General features: G+C 36.7%; 1 protein-coding gene across 1 annotated transcript in view; it reads right to left on the bottom strand.

Moving 5' to 3' along the window:
* Nucleotides 1-11,643, bottom strand: part of TNNI3K (TNNI3 interacting kinase) — a 277,088-nt gene extending 265,445 nt beyond the window's left edge. The window contains 2 exon segments of the mRNA XM_037141086.2: nucleotides 10,836-10,944; nucleotides 11,530-11,643. Of these exon segments, the coding sequence (XP_036996981.1) occupies nucleotides 10,836-10,944; nucleotides 11,530-11,569 (149 nt within the window). The 5' untranslated portion in view covers nucleotides 11,570-11,643.
* Between the last annotated feature and the right edge of the window lie 3,839 nt (nucleotides 11,644-15,482).

The raw sequence follows: 15,482 nt of genomic DNA, 5'->3' as shown, positions 1-15,482 counted from the left end.
TGTATACCTGGAAAATGTATGATGAATATCTTTCCACATGAAGAATAATTAAAATCAAGAGAAAATAATACTGAAACTTTGAGAGACCACATTTAAATTAGAGACTCTCATGCACAGTTCTCTGTTCTATATAAAATTTGAATGGATCAGGGCACCTAGATGAATAAAAATTTTTATATATATAGAAAGCATAGATATTTGAAAGTAAATGTATTTCTTTCACACTCAAAATTTCACACCATAGTTACAGAAAATTCAACAAATTTACTCCAAAAAAAAAAAAAAAGAAAAGAAAAATGCAGCAGAGATTTGCCAAAGAAATAGAGTCCCAATGTATTACAAATTTTGCCTGAAGCAAAGGTGCCTTGTGCTCTGCCTGGGTCAGGTTTCACAGAAAAAGAAGGCCTCAACTCTGATAGTGTAGTGCGTTGGACTCTCTGGTGACAGGAGTAGTGTTAGTGGTTTAATTAATGGAACCCTCGCCTTCCTTTGAACAAAGACCACTGCTGTGGAAGGGCCCTGGAGAGCCATGGGTAGCCTTTGAAACAGAATGTAAAGCTAAAATTATTGACCTCTTGAGGTCATTGGTACTCCCAGGAAATTTTTCAGTAGAAATGAGATCACATCCTTGGCCTCCCAGGTCAATTTCAAGCTGCCTCCTGCCTATTTAAATCTCTGGAAGCTTTAGTGAGATGGCATAGTCTTTGGTAACTGAGACTTCCATATCATTTGCTAGATACTTATACTTAACAGGTACTATAAATTCAGAATATTGTCATCAATACATCCAGCTAAGGTATTCAAAAGCTATTGCAAGTTTGAAATAGAAAAACAAAGGGTGTTATTCTCCAGGGCACTACTAAAAAGAGAGAGTCTCTAAATCTTGGGACATTGAAGGATCTCAGTGAAATGCTTTAATTAGCAATGGTAAGGCCAGTGGTTGTTTTAATAAATTTGCAGATATTCCAGAACTTCCCCACCCTCCTAACTTTTTTGCTTCCTGTGTTTAACTTCCCAGCAGCAATCCACAGACATACTTTGGACAAATCTACTGCATATTGACTAACACCTTAACTCATCTTAGAATGCCATTTGTAGAAGTAAAATTAACTCTGAGTCCCTTTTACAAATGTTGTAATATACTATAGCAAGGAGCCCAGAATTTCATGGAAAAAAGTTAATGATTGAGTTCATTTCTGTCTGCACTATCCCCCAGCTCGGTGCAAAAGTAAATTACTCTTGATGAAGATACCACTATTTTAAATGTCTACCTAAAACGAGGCTAACTAAAAATAAATTTTATGGGTGCGGTAACTTTACAAAATAATATGATTCTTGAAAATGTGTGGCCTTTTCTGAGCCTGAGCTTTAACCTCTCAAAACCAATCCTATTATAGATGTCTTGGAGAAATGACTCAAAATAGGTAGTACTAAACAAAGAGCACCCAATGGCCCACACTTGGAAAAGCAGTCACAAAGCTCTTCTAAACGGTTATGATTTCAAACAGCCCAGATTTTCTGAAAAGGTGAACCTGGCTTTTAAAGCTGGGTGGATTGAATTTTTCTCTTAAAGTGTGTAGGACATCAGAGTTCTTAAATAAAAAAAGTAAAATAACAACAACAACAAAAACCTGTGAATAGCAACTGATGATGTTGATTGGCAAGGATTCAGACACTCTAACCTGCTTTGGCTTTTTCTTCCTGGGCCTTCCCATTATCCGGCAAGTGAAATGCACAATGAGATCACAAGACAGAAAACAAAGTGTTGGTGTGGAGAAAGACAGGGAAGTCCTCTGTTAAATAAAGAACTATATAAACTTCAGCCTAAGAGAAAAACAGGGAAGGAGAGTCTTTTAACTAACGATAATGAATTTAAGACTGAAAAAAGAAAAAGTTTGGGAGCCCCTCTGTAGCAGTGAATCCTTGATAAAATGCATTTGTTAATGTGTGTTTCTACTATTATATAGCAATACCTGTCCTGTTTTAATGTTTTAAAAGTAGAAAAAGTTATTTCAGCAGTGTAGATAATTCTTCAAAGCTTGGTCCTTATATTTACACCAGAATTAAAATCCTATCCTGTTCTGCCTTTTAAGCTTTTTTTTCTTTCTGCAATTTGAGTAACTTATTTAACCCTTCAAGCCTTGATTTCTTCATTTATAAAATTATTGAAATAATATACATGCCATTGTGTTGTTGTGAAGAACAAATGAGGTTAAGTACTTGCTGCAGAAGCTGGCAAATGATTGTTGTTCATAACTAGTTACTTTGTCATTATTACTATTACCATGATCAAGTTCACTGGGATTCAAAAATTTTAGCACAGTTTTCAAACCCAGTTTGACTTTCTTCGACCTCTCACATTTGATGACCTACTACATTTCTTTGTTTTTACAACCAATTCTGTAGACATAAGTATTTTACGCTCACAGTAACTGCCGGTCAGACTTCTAGAAAATATCTGACCTTGCCTTCACTTTTTGCAAATGGCCAAGTTCAGCTCACGGTCTCACATGTTTTAAGAGCAGATGTTCCCTGGGTGCCAGCATGGCACCTGCATGACAACCGATTTCTCTGACTGCTGGAAGATTCTGGAGTCATTTATGTTAGTTTTGCACATATTTTCTTGGGAGTGTCATTTGCATTTATCTTGCACTGCAGAACAAAACCAAAGGTTAGTAGAGAGGACATCAGACTAGTGTAACTGTCTCATAGTTTTAGGTAGAGAGGGGGTGGGAGAAAGATGGAATGAACACTAGAAGGGGCACAGATCCTCCGGTGTCCTCCGGCTCTGAGGGGATGGCTGGTCACAGTTGTGTATGTCTAGTGTGGGCCAGCGGCTCTGCCCTGTGCTGAAGCGGGGCTGCTGTGGCCTGAGGGCTGAGTGTCAAATGTCCTGTGAACCCTGTTATGTGTTCTTCCCAGGTGTGCTTCATTCCTCACTGTCTGTTTGATATTCTATGGTATTTATTTTAAGAAAACAATAAACAGTAATAAAGTAATTGACTTGATTTTTATTACGAAAAATAAAAAATAAAATAAATGGCCAAGTTCACTGTTGTGACACCTAGCACTTATCAGTGATCAGAGCAACTACTAGAATCACAGTATTTTAGTACAAGTCCAGCCATATCATGCAATAGGGAAACCATTTTCAACACTGGGGATAGTCAAAGAACAGTAAATGTGAATGGGGAAAAAAGGTTGTGCTGAAAATCATTTTATTGACAAGATAGACTCAACACATTATCTAACGTTGCTAATGTAATCTGTCAGTTTGGTCAGTCCCTACTGAAAATCAATTGTGTGCTTCACTTAGGTTCTTAATACTCTCTTCAGATTGTTTTCAATAGTCTACTTGATATTCTACTTGATATAAATGACTCACTAATTCTTGCATCTTTTTAGTGCATCGATGTTTAAAATATATATGGTAGCTGGACCACTGCAACTGACTTTAGCATTAGTACTGGTCCTCTGGCGCCCTGATCAGCTTTGCAATGAAGGTAAACACTAAATAAACAGAAAGCATAAGATGCTAACGTCCATTGCTTTATTTCATTTTTCTTAAAAAAGATAATCCCAGGTGAATATTATTTACATTAAAAAATTGAAAGCATGAATTATATTCATGAGTTTTTGTTTAACAGTTGTTCCTTAGTTCACTGAATCTAAAACTAGACTTGACCGTTCTTAAGTGACTCAGTATAATACAGCCCTAAAGAGCTCCTTGCTCAAAAGTGAGCTGTTGCCAGTTGCTTTTGTTCTCTTCTTGAGTTCTGTGCTCCTTGAATTCATGCAACTTCTATTAATGCCAACAAAATGAACCAACAGAGAATAAACTTCCATAATATCTGGCAGTCGAATGCAATTTTTATAGTACAATTTTTATCTTAACTTTAATAACTGGGATGTAATTTTTAAAAAGAAATTTACTTTGGAGCTAGACTTGAATCCTAATTCTCACTTCCCATTAACTTCTAGTCAAATGTTTCTGTTTTGATAGATGCAATTAAAATATTCAGATTTTAAAGCAATCATTCCTAGGAGAGATATTTCATTTTCTTTTCTTTTGTCTCTTCTAAAGCAACTTTGTATGTCAACTTCCCTCCAAATTGAGCATCACTTATGTATTCTAATACCTTACACTCAATTTATTTTTTAATTTCCCCTTATATTTCTTCCTCTCCTACCATGCCATAGTATAACTTAACAAATCCTAATGAGTTCATAGTGCTTGCTGGGGCATAAATGAAGTTCCTAATTAAAATGAAGCTACTATTATGAATACATTTCTAATTCTGTCCTTAATCATTAAAAATGGTAGTTCTGTACCCAAAGGTTACTTTCTTTTTTTGTATCATAATGAACTCTTTTCTTAGCCCGTACCTTTTATCCAGAAAAGTATGCAGTTTTGTGATCCAATTAAACTTCTTTCTCATGACCTCATCCTTTCAACACAATGTCTGACATGACCACAAGTGGAAACTTATTAAAATATAACATTTGAAAAGTTGGCCCCAAAATAATACATTACTGTCCAAAATATTCAGATAGGTGGGCACATTTTTTAAATCAATTCATTGGCTGAAACTTAAGAAAAGGCCAAGAAGGTAAAAAGAAGGTAAACATTTGTTATAGATCATCCAGTTCCCAAATCAATAATTTAAGTTTTAAATGCCTGGTTGTAAGTTTTTGTGTAGTTCTTTGTGGTTCCTGCTGACTCCCCCCAAAAACAATAGACACAGAAAGATTATCAGTAAGGGAGAGTTAGAGGGAGGCAGCAAGCCAGCTAGAGAGAGAGAGAGAGAGAGAGAGAGAGAGAGAGAGAGAGAGAGATTGAAATCAAGCTGCCTCATAAGGTTTTTACAAGATATTCCTGTTAAAACTTCATTTATAACTAATTTTATGTAGACAAAGAAGAAAAGAATTTGAAAGGTAGGCAGGCTTGGGGCAAAATGAATTAATTACTTGAGTTCTTTTCGTTGTTTGTTTTTTTTTTTAGGTGCAAATTAGCACAATCCAATAACCAAACATGCTGAATAATACTTTTATTTTAATTTTGAAAGATGAACTTCTTCCCTCAATATTCTATTTAGCACCTTGATAGGGGATTTCACTCATCTTAGATAAGGTCAGCCTGCAATATTTCTGGAGACTATTCATTTTATAATAGCTAAACTTCATAATTGGTTATATTTCTGAAAAAGTAGATCTCAGGAACATGTTCCATTTGGAGAATCAGTATTGTGGGTTGTAGCTAGCCCTAGAAGAACTTTTCAGGGAGAAAATTAGAAAAAAGTTACATCTTGGAAAACCTCTATTTTTTTCTCTTTTTAAAAACTTCCCCCTAAATATTGCAATTACTCTTCCATGAAAGAGAGTATTTTCTGACTATTTTTGTTCATTTATTAAACCTAATCAATTTCAAAGTCAGATATCATTATTGGCCAAGTTGATTAAAATGAGAAAAAATAGTTTTTTAAATTATGTTGATGAGCCATGACCTTGGAAAATTATAACTTCTCTGGAATATCATCATAAAGGTTCAAATTTCATATTACAGATCAAACAGATAAAAAGTAGGCTTGACAATGAAATTGGCAAAACATAATTCTAAAATTTCTAATGACTTAAAAGCGTATTGAAATAAAATAATTTAATTGGAAACCTTTGAAAAGTTGCATGGGAAAAATCATTACGCCAGTTTTTTACAAAGGTCCTGGAAGGGTACATGTGCCCCCAGGAGGCCAGTGAGTGGGGAAGTTGGGAAGAAAATATCGTCTTCTCCACGCACCCCTAGGGACAGTGATAGTGCACGGGACGTTGGAAAACTGTGGAGTAGCATGGGGAAAAGGGAAAAAATTCAAAGATAATTCCAACACCTTTCTCTTTACCATTCTCAGGTTGAGAGCCAGGATCATGGAGATCAGACCTTGTGGATTAAGTCCTGTTGGGTGCAATCCTAGCACAGCCCCACCAGCTGTGCACGCTGGTCAAAGCTGGCTTCCTTTGATTTTCTGTAATAAAATGGCAATTGCAATATCTACTTCATGGGGTTGTTAATGTAAACAAGAATGATTAGTTTTTAATGAACATTTCTGCATAGTGACCATGATCCAGTCACTGTGCTAAAGCACTTTAATGTGTGTGGGTAGATACAAGTAGTATCTGTACACCAAACAGTCTATTCTTATATTGTTATTTACTTATTAATTATTGTACTATTTTATATTATTATTAACCTACTTTGATCCATCACTGCATACATTTGCGATTGTGTGAGTTAATACATATTAAACTACCTTGTAGCATGCCTAGCATATGGCAGGCACTAAATTGTGAGTTTGTTTTCCTTTCAAATAGGTATCGCAAATACATAAAAATATAGATAAGTTAAACAATGTAAAGAGGCTATCTGTAGTGTACATATATACTAGTATTTAGACCTGTAAAGGGATAGCAACAGCATAGTGAATTACGTGCTATTATGCAGTTTACACCAAAAGATCGGAGTGAGCACAGAGGAAGAAATAATCAGATGATGGTACACCGATGTCCACTTCTGCCCTCCCTTCTGCCTCTCTTCTTCATCGCTTCCTGTCACCTGCCCCTGAGCTCAACAGATGTCCAAAGTTATGAGTGAATGCAATGTTATTGTGGAAGATGAGGAACACTTCATTCCCATTCCTTTTCTTTCTCATACCAAGCTCTCGTTCCAAAGGTGCATAAACAAGATAATGGGTTAGTTCTTTTTGTTTTTTTTTATGTTCAGTGCTATATCACTCTGTGCTATATTGTGAGTGAAAGCTATAGTGAGAGATCGTGCGTTTGAGCTGACAGAAAGAAGCCTTGGTACACTATGCTATGAACATTCTCTTCTAATGAATGGAATGAATAGCTACCATAAAGGTAATAGAGAAACTTGTCAGCAATTGAAAACAAAACAAAAACTCCACCCTCCCCCCAAACACGCCTATGTTTACATCAGTGATGCTCCACCTGTTACTTTACTGTTAAAAACTTCTTTGAGGGAATCTCACAGTTTTTCTGCGATCTATGTGTTTAGAGACAGCCTGATGCCAGGCAGCATAACACAACTGTTCATCACAGAAGTGCTCCTTACCCAATGTATGGCACGAATAAAGAGGGAGAAAAGATTCTAACGCATATTCGACACCTAAAACGTCCTAGATACTCATTTAAGTGTGATTTCATACAATGTTATATTTTAGTTTTCCAACTACTCTTAAAGTTATGTGTGAGCCAGTGCATGAGACAATTTATATTCTCAGTACTCCTTTCTTTTCTTTCCTTGTCATCCATCATTTTATTGTAGAGAAAAGAAAATTCTGCGGCATTTGCCCTCGGCGCCACTGCCTTTCTTTCCCAGATGATGCTATCTGCCTTGATGAGATCAGACAAAACACAGTTCTCTGCTTTTCTGTTTGTTTGTTTGTTTGTTTGTTTGCTCCATTAACTCTCTGAAGATTACAGCAGTTGCCAGCTTTCTGGTCTCGGGTTCTTCATTCCTTCACTGATATCACCTCAGGCAGAGTTTTCCGTGTAACTCAGATATCTTTCTAAAGCACAGTTATCAAACGTGAGCCAAAGTACATTCTTAGCATACAAAAGGATTACCTGGGGAGCAAGTTAAAAACTCAGGTTTCAGAATCAAAGATTCTCATTCATTTGACTGGGGTGAACTCATGGAATCTAAAATTTTAGCAAGCACTGGACACTACTCTCCTGTAGGAGGTGCTTCACCTGGAGAAACAATGTTCCTAGGCTCTGGTAATGCTCTGCTGAGCTTCATATGACCACTCGTGGCTAACGGAACATTTCTGTAGCTTTCTTTTGCAGCTTTAGCACCGGGCTAGTCTTCCTCTCCACAATGTGCCCGACCATTACTCTCAGGGAATTTGACGTGCATTTTGATGAGACTTCTAATACTCTAGTCTGAAAACTCATTAAATCCCTCCTGATCACAATATTTAAAATTTATATTTCAGATTTTTGCATCATCCTGAAGTGTTCTAACATTTTACGTTTTTACTTTTGAAAACACCCTCACCATGTAAAAACATTTTATCCTAACTTTCTTTCCTCCTAACTTTTAATGCATTGTTACTCCCAGTCTATAATAAAGTCTTCAGTCTTTCAAACTGCCCTATTTATCCAATCAATCATTGTAATGGAAACCTCCAATTATTCAATGCCTATTGTGTGTTAGGCCCTGTCCTCAGCATTTAATTGATATCATTTTATAGCTACCCTGTGAGATTATTAATATCATTTTACAAACGCAAATAAGGTTCAGGAGATTCAGTAAAATATCCAAGAATACAAAGTTTGTGAATAGAAGAAACTGCCCTGGCTGGTGTAGCTCAGCGGACTGAGTGTTGGCCTGTGAACCAAAAGGTTGCCAGTTTGATTCCCAGTCAGGGCACATGCCTGGCAACCACACATTGATGTTTCTCTTCCTCCCTTTCTCCTTCCCTTCCCCTCTCTCTAAAAATAAATAAATAAAACCTTTTTTTTAAAGAAAAAACTAGATTTAAAACTGATTGCATGACTGTAAAAACCCCTTATACTGACCGACATAACATTTTTACTCAACTTACATAAAATGGTCAAGACATTCGTTTTTCTTGCCTCTTCTTGACTTTCCGTGGTACGCACCCTCTCTTGCCTATCTATTTTTACTTAAGTATACCATTTATCTGGAAGGCTTTTCAAAATCAGTGAATAAATCAAGACTCTAAATCTTTCTTTTTAATATTTGAAAATCATCTTGTTTTTTTCTTCTACTTGGCACTCTTCATAGACCGACTTCTGTGAACTATCTATATGTTTCCCCCAAACCAGAGTTTGAAGTCCTGGAGCAAGAAGCAGGTGCTAGAGGAAGAAAAGCTTGCTCTGTGGCACAGGTGGCAAACACAAGGGCCGCGAGCCGGGCCCTCCACCTTGTCTCTCCCCCACAGCAGTGCCGAGCTCCTTGCCCCTAGTTAAGGAGTAGTTACATTTATGCAGTCCTAAAATGACATCCTGTGCTTTGAAGGCAACTGTGAGGCTGATGTGGCCCCTGGTGAAAATGAGTTTGACACCCCTGTTCTAGGGAGTCAGGCAGACCTTTCCACATTTCACCATTCCAGAATTTACTTACCATGCAATCTGAATGGCACACAATATCTCTAGTCCTTCGTTTATTACCCACCAGACATATTGTCACCTGCCTATGGTCATGGAGAGGATTAAACAATGTCTTATAGTTGATGTGCCTGGATCAGCACCTTAAATACAGCTGGTACAATACATTCTGAACCATAACCTGCCTGCCACTGATTCCTGCCTCTCACCCCTAATACTAATCAGCAAAAAGGAGGTCACATCTATCACATGCAGCAAAAATGTACGAAAAGTCGGTTTTAGCAGGAGCTGTAGAAACAGCTTCTTGTAGATATGGTGCGAGAAAAATCCTTCATCTCAAACTCATTGCTTAATCCTTAAGGGAATATATTTTGTTTTAAATTAGACTTGATATATTTGCACAATATTTTCTTAATTAAAGTAAATAAATACAGTTTTGACTTTACAAATTCGGAAAAAATCTCTTCAATGTAATCACATTTTATTTAGCAGATTTATTTGAGTTAGTAAGAGCTAGAGGGTTTATGATTAAGTTCTATATTCATATACTTTTCCAACAAAATTAGTATGTATAATATAAATCTGTTATACCAAAGTGCTGGTCACATCTTTGCAAGAAATTTAAATGTTTTCCCATAACTGAGCGTGTAATAATTTCAGAAGTCAACCTAACCCAGAGTATCTCAACATGAGTGTCAATGCTGAGTTAATAATTTTGTGCCAAATAACAGGAGAATCAGCTATTTCCCAAACCGTAAAATTGGAGGCTTTATTAACCCACTGACAAATTTTGTATAAACTATATTGTACAAGGATAATTTTATTTTCTAGTTATATCAGTTTTGTATGCTTACTATATCTGAAATTTCTTTTAAAACTATAACATCATTGCTTTATAATTGTTTTCCAAGAAAAATAGAGGGAGTTTTCAGTCGTGAGTGCATTACGTGAATTACACAGCTGTGAGTGAACACGTCTCACTGGCCACATGGAACTTCTCCTCATTCAGGCAGCTAACCTAAACTAACCCCCCAAATACACCTAGTTTCTCAAGGCCAGATTCAATTTCTCCAAAAGGTTGCTTGTGTATATCAGGGTCCTGCCCCTCTTTTCTGAACATTTTTATGCCTTCCAAGGTTGTGGCACTATGGCAGATTATTTTTCTCTTGTTATCATGGAATAAAACCCACTGAAAGCCTGAAGCCAATATAACTCATTGTTATATGATTTTTCAGGGACAGAATAACACTCAGTTCTATTAAAAAACAGCCTTTCAATGTCAGGAGTCCAGAGGGTTTGTTAAAATTGGACTTAGCCTGGTAGTCCAGAGGAAACAGTGTGGCTAATATCCTACCACCATTTGGGAAGAGACATTGTGTTGTTTGTTGCTGGAATGGTTTACAAGAATGATCTAATTCCAGAGAAGATTATTTGCTTCAGCTACAGCGTTCAAAGGCTAGAGTTTGGTTCTTCTTCTTTTTAAAATTTTAGTAATGGGAGTGTAAAAGTTACATTTTCAGGATATAATCTATTTATATTTTTAGGGATATAAGAATGGTCAAGATTGGGTAACTTTATATTCTAACACTTAGAACATGACTGAATAATGTTGTATTTTTAAATACATAGAGATTTTTTAAAACAAAATAAATAATGCAGATGCTTATTCAAATAAATAATATCTTTACCCAAATATGTGCCTTAATTCTGTAAGTTCTTTTTCTTTGATCTGAAGGTCATCTTCTAATCTTTCTATTATGATGACATAAGATTCACTGACCTTCTTCTTCCATTCATCTAAAAAAAATGAAATAGATTTATAGCTGTGTTTTGCAAAATGTAGACACAGATCATAACATAGAAGTAATTAAAACTCTGTTTTTATGCTAAAATTCTACAATGCTTTATTTAAATTACTGTGAGTTTAAAATGAAGATGTTTATATTTAAAATGCAATCATATGGAATTGTAGTAATTAAGAACCCATTTGATATAAGATAATATATTTACATAAAAGAATATTTTGACTTATTTGATTTGATTTAATTGCATTTTAATTATAGCAATCTCCAATTTCTAGAAAAGAGCTTTTAGGTTCTAAATATGAGATACTTAAGATATAACTCTAAAATCCCTATATTCAGCAGTATTATAATTTTTTTCTATGACATTATACCTAGGAACTAATAATACATTCTTGTAAGAAATTTGTTTTCTTTAAAGATTTTTGAAAAAGGTACTTTGAATTCAGTTAATCTTCACAACGCTTTTGTATAATACATTGTTTTATTATTTATGGAAAATTAACAGATATTCTAAGGAAATGTTAATGATTATAACTATCATTTAACCCTGTTACATTTAAAGATATAAAATAATTACCAGTGCAAGTCTGGGTTGGTCTAGATTTATAATTTCCCATTTGTTAGATGATTCTTCTTTTCCCCAGTGCAGTTCCTCACGTCACAAGATTCCAAGTTCAAGTGCAGTGACAGTCCAGTAGAAAATACTTTGATAGTCAGGCTAAAAATAAGCAGAGTGCCGAATGGAATGTCATGCAACAATGACGAAGATCAAAACAGTGTGACTTCCAAGGGTAAAATCATAAAGGAAACTAATCAGCCTGTTGAAAAGAGCTGTATAACAAATAAATTGTAAGTGTTTCAATAAAATTATTTGCCTCCATCAGTTGATTACCTAACCTTATATACCTTTATGGACCATTTCTTAAATAGGTGTATCTAGAAACTGGTTCAGTTACATATAATGTCTATAAAGAGCTATTGGAACCACCTAGGATCTTCTTTCAGGATCATTTTCTCCTGAGCCAAAGTCATGGCAGTAGGAAAAGAGTTACTGGTAATAGAATTTACCTCTATACTCGTATATAAACAATGAAAAAAGGGGAGGGATTTGGAGGAACAAATAGGAAGGACACAGGGACGAGAACTAAGGGGTGGAGATGGGAGGGAGGTGGGGAGCATGGGGTGGGGGGGCTGGGATGGGAGAAATAGACAAAAAACTGTACTTGAAAAATAACTAAATAAAATTAAAAAATAATTAAACAATGAAAACCCATATCCTATGGCATGTTACTAATGGAATGACTATAAGCTCAGGATACAACGAAAAACCCAGAAGAAAAAGTTACATGATTTTTAATACTTCTTTTTTTCAAAGCTTTATTTTATTGTTGTCACTATTATAGATGTCCCCATCCCCCACTACTTTGCCCACCTCTAACAAGGCTATGTCCCCCTTTTCTTCTGGCTGTCAACACACTGTTGTCTGTGTCCATGGGTCATGCATATACATTCTTTGCCTAATGCCCTCACCTTCTTTCATTCAATCCCCCATTCACTCTCCCCTCTGACAGCTGTCTATTCCAAGTATCCATGACTCTGTTTGTATTTTGTACATCAGTTTATTTTGTTCATTAAATTTATACACTTCTTTTCTATAATGTAATTTTATCTAGAAAGTATAAATTTTAATCTTGAAGTTTATCTTCAGGGGCCATAGTTTGAATGTAATAGGTATAGATTTCATAGCTGTTATAGTTGAGTGTTCAAGTAACTATTTCTTTTTAAAGAAAATGCGTAGATAACTTTGATTCCTCACAAATTTTACTCAGCAAAAGTAATTTAAGTTCTGGAGGTGGGGCTTCAATACTGATCAAATATGATGGGGGACCCAAAAGACCCCCAGAATTATCTTCTGGGGACAGACTCCCTTGTAGTATAGCCTTCCTCACCTAGGTGAGTGTTTGAGGAACACATCTGTATAAGTGTGCCAGCTGGTGTTACTGTGAGAGGCTACATTGGGCTTCAGTGGATTTTTCTGAAGACTCTTGCAACGCCATTTGCCTATTTCCTGCTGGGTGATTTATGAGTGGCCCCGCCTGCACTGCATTGAGTGTTCAGCAGTTTTTGACAAAAAAAAAAATGGCATGACCCCTGTGCCCTACCCTCTCTATTCTTCACCGTATCTTACCCTAAGCAACTTTGTTTTGTTTCTCTGGATGAAAAAGTCCTCAAAGAGATGTGATCTGCTGATGTGGAAGAGGTGAAACAAAAAAAAAATGGTAGAAGCACTAAAAGGCAACAAAATCGACAAGTTCAAAAACTGTGCTGAGCAGTGAGAAAAGCGTCTCAGTAGGTGTACTGCATCAATCAAGTGCGGAGTACCCTGAAGGAGACTGAAGTTTAAACATGTAAGAGTAAATACACTTGTTTATATAAATAAATTCTAGGTTTTTTGTGTCCCCCTGTTAACAATGAGAAGAGAGAGAGAGAGACCTGAGCCAGGAGGCCTTTTTTCCCTGCCTCTGTTCTTGTCTCACTGCAAGAGATGAATTAAAGCAAGAGACAAATGTATAGTGGAAACAAGATAGTTTATTTATACACTTGAGCAAAAGCTACAAGTAGGCGCTTGGCTAATCTGAGTGCCCCAACTATTGGGGTTTGGGGCTTATGTACCTCAGCTGGCTTCCAGATACATCCCTCCTTCTTCCCTTCTAAATCCTGGGAATAATGTACAGCTACAGGGCTTTCTTTCTCTGTTAGTAAAAGTTCTTTGTCTTAGTTAGTAAAATTGCTACAGATGCCCCCTTTTCCAGTGTAGAATCTCAAGGACTACCCCGCTTCCTCCTGTTTGTGATGTTCAGGACACCCAGCGATCTTCGTGAGACTGTTACAGAGGCCCCTTTCTCAGCACAGTCTCAAGGACTCTTTTCTCCCACTGTGCTCTTTCCTTCCCTGCCCAGGACACCAGCAATCTTGCCAAACCGAGCTCAGCGCTGCTGAGTTAATTGGTGAGACATGTTTCCCTTTTTGCTTCTAGTCTCCTGTGTTGAGGTCTTTGTTAGATTGTAATGGTGAGGCCCCTGACTTTATTCCTCCTCTTAGGGCTCATTCCTAGCCACTACCTAACACCCCCTTGTATAATTAAAGAAGTAGGTTATCTTGACTTAATGGAAATCTCTGACCTTCCCTAAATACAACTCTTCTTATCTTTCCTCATCTGTACCTACTGCCCTGGATGTTGATGTCTTCTGTACTTTGGGGTTCTCTGTTTACTTGGTCTATGCATTCTGTTTTCTTTGCTTGAAGGCCAGACATCGTCAGTTGTACTAGCTTTCTTTCAGAATTTTGTGACCCCCATCTCCTCAGGTCAGAGTCTTTGTATTCCTCAGGAATTCTGCCCTCAGGACCACTGGACTGGCACCTGACTTCTCAATGCTTTTCTGTCCTGAAGATCATACTAGATAGTTTTCTTTTAAAGGCTTGCCATTTCTCAAGGCTGTATCCTAGAAAGTAATTCACAAGCTATCTCTTCCTCAGATGTCCTTAAAAGCAACCCATGGTTGTCACATCATTAATCCAGAGTGACAGGGATGAGAGGCAGGCCTCTAGGCCTTCCGGACAACATCTAAGTGTGTGTATTTTTCTCCACCTTTCTTCCCTTATTTCTCTCTCCACCACCTAAGATCTTCGACTGGTGTATTGTGTGCTTGTGTGTATCACCTGTATCGATGAAGGAAAAGCTAGCTCATACCATTTTGCATTGTTTCTTCAAATGTCCTATTTGGGACATGACATACAAATGGATGCACACATTTTTAAGATTTTTCCTTTTGATTTTCAATTTTTTTTGTTTTGCCCCAAAGGTTAGCTTTTAAAAATGAAAGCTTTAGTTGTCAAAGCTACTTATTTCTGTTATGAGTTTGAAAATCCAATCGGCATCTCAACTGAGTTTTTCCACACCCTGAGGCAATAGTTTTTGCTCAAAAAGGGAGAATACCAACATAAAAATGTATGAAATGATAATATTAATACCTAAAATATTAAACATCATCGAACTCCATAAAAATGTCCTAGTTTTAAAGGCACAAAATCTACAAGCCCGTTTTAAGAACGGGGATTAATCCTGCCGAGTGCCTTTAGCAAGGTGACGGGATGGCTGAAGCAAGTAAATGACGCGGGATGACTCTCCTGCTTCTCTTTCTAAAGAATGCTGAAGGGGGGAAATGGGACAACTGTAATGGCATAATCCATAGAATATATTAAAAAGAAGAAAAGAATGCTGGAGAGAATCCACATGGAAGCAGGGAATGTTATCCCCAGTACTCAGTACCTTTCTGGAAAAATTACTTCTCTCTGCCCTAGGTTGGCCATATGCTCTACACTGAATTCTACTCATCCCAGTCCTGAGAATTCCAGAAGTGTGGAAGACATTTTAATTCATATATTATCAAAAGCACAACCTAATTACAAAAGTACCTATCTTCCCAAACTTTGGATGGAGCCAAGGTTTCTGTTTGTTTACGAAGTGCA

Source organism: Artibeus jamaicensis, unplaced genomic scaffold, assembly GCF_021234435.1.
Source record: "Artibeus jamaicensis isolate MK-2021 breed Jamaican fruit bat unplaced genomic scaffold, CSHL_Jam_final scaffold_1019, whole genome shotgun sequence".
Taxonomy (NCBI): domain Eukaryota; kingdom Metazoa; phylum Chordata; class Mammalia; order Chiroptera; family Phyllostomidae; genus Artibeus; species Artibeus jamaicensis.
Note: the sequence above shows the minus strand (reverse complement) of the source record. Positions and strands in the feature narration are given on the sequence as shown.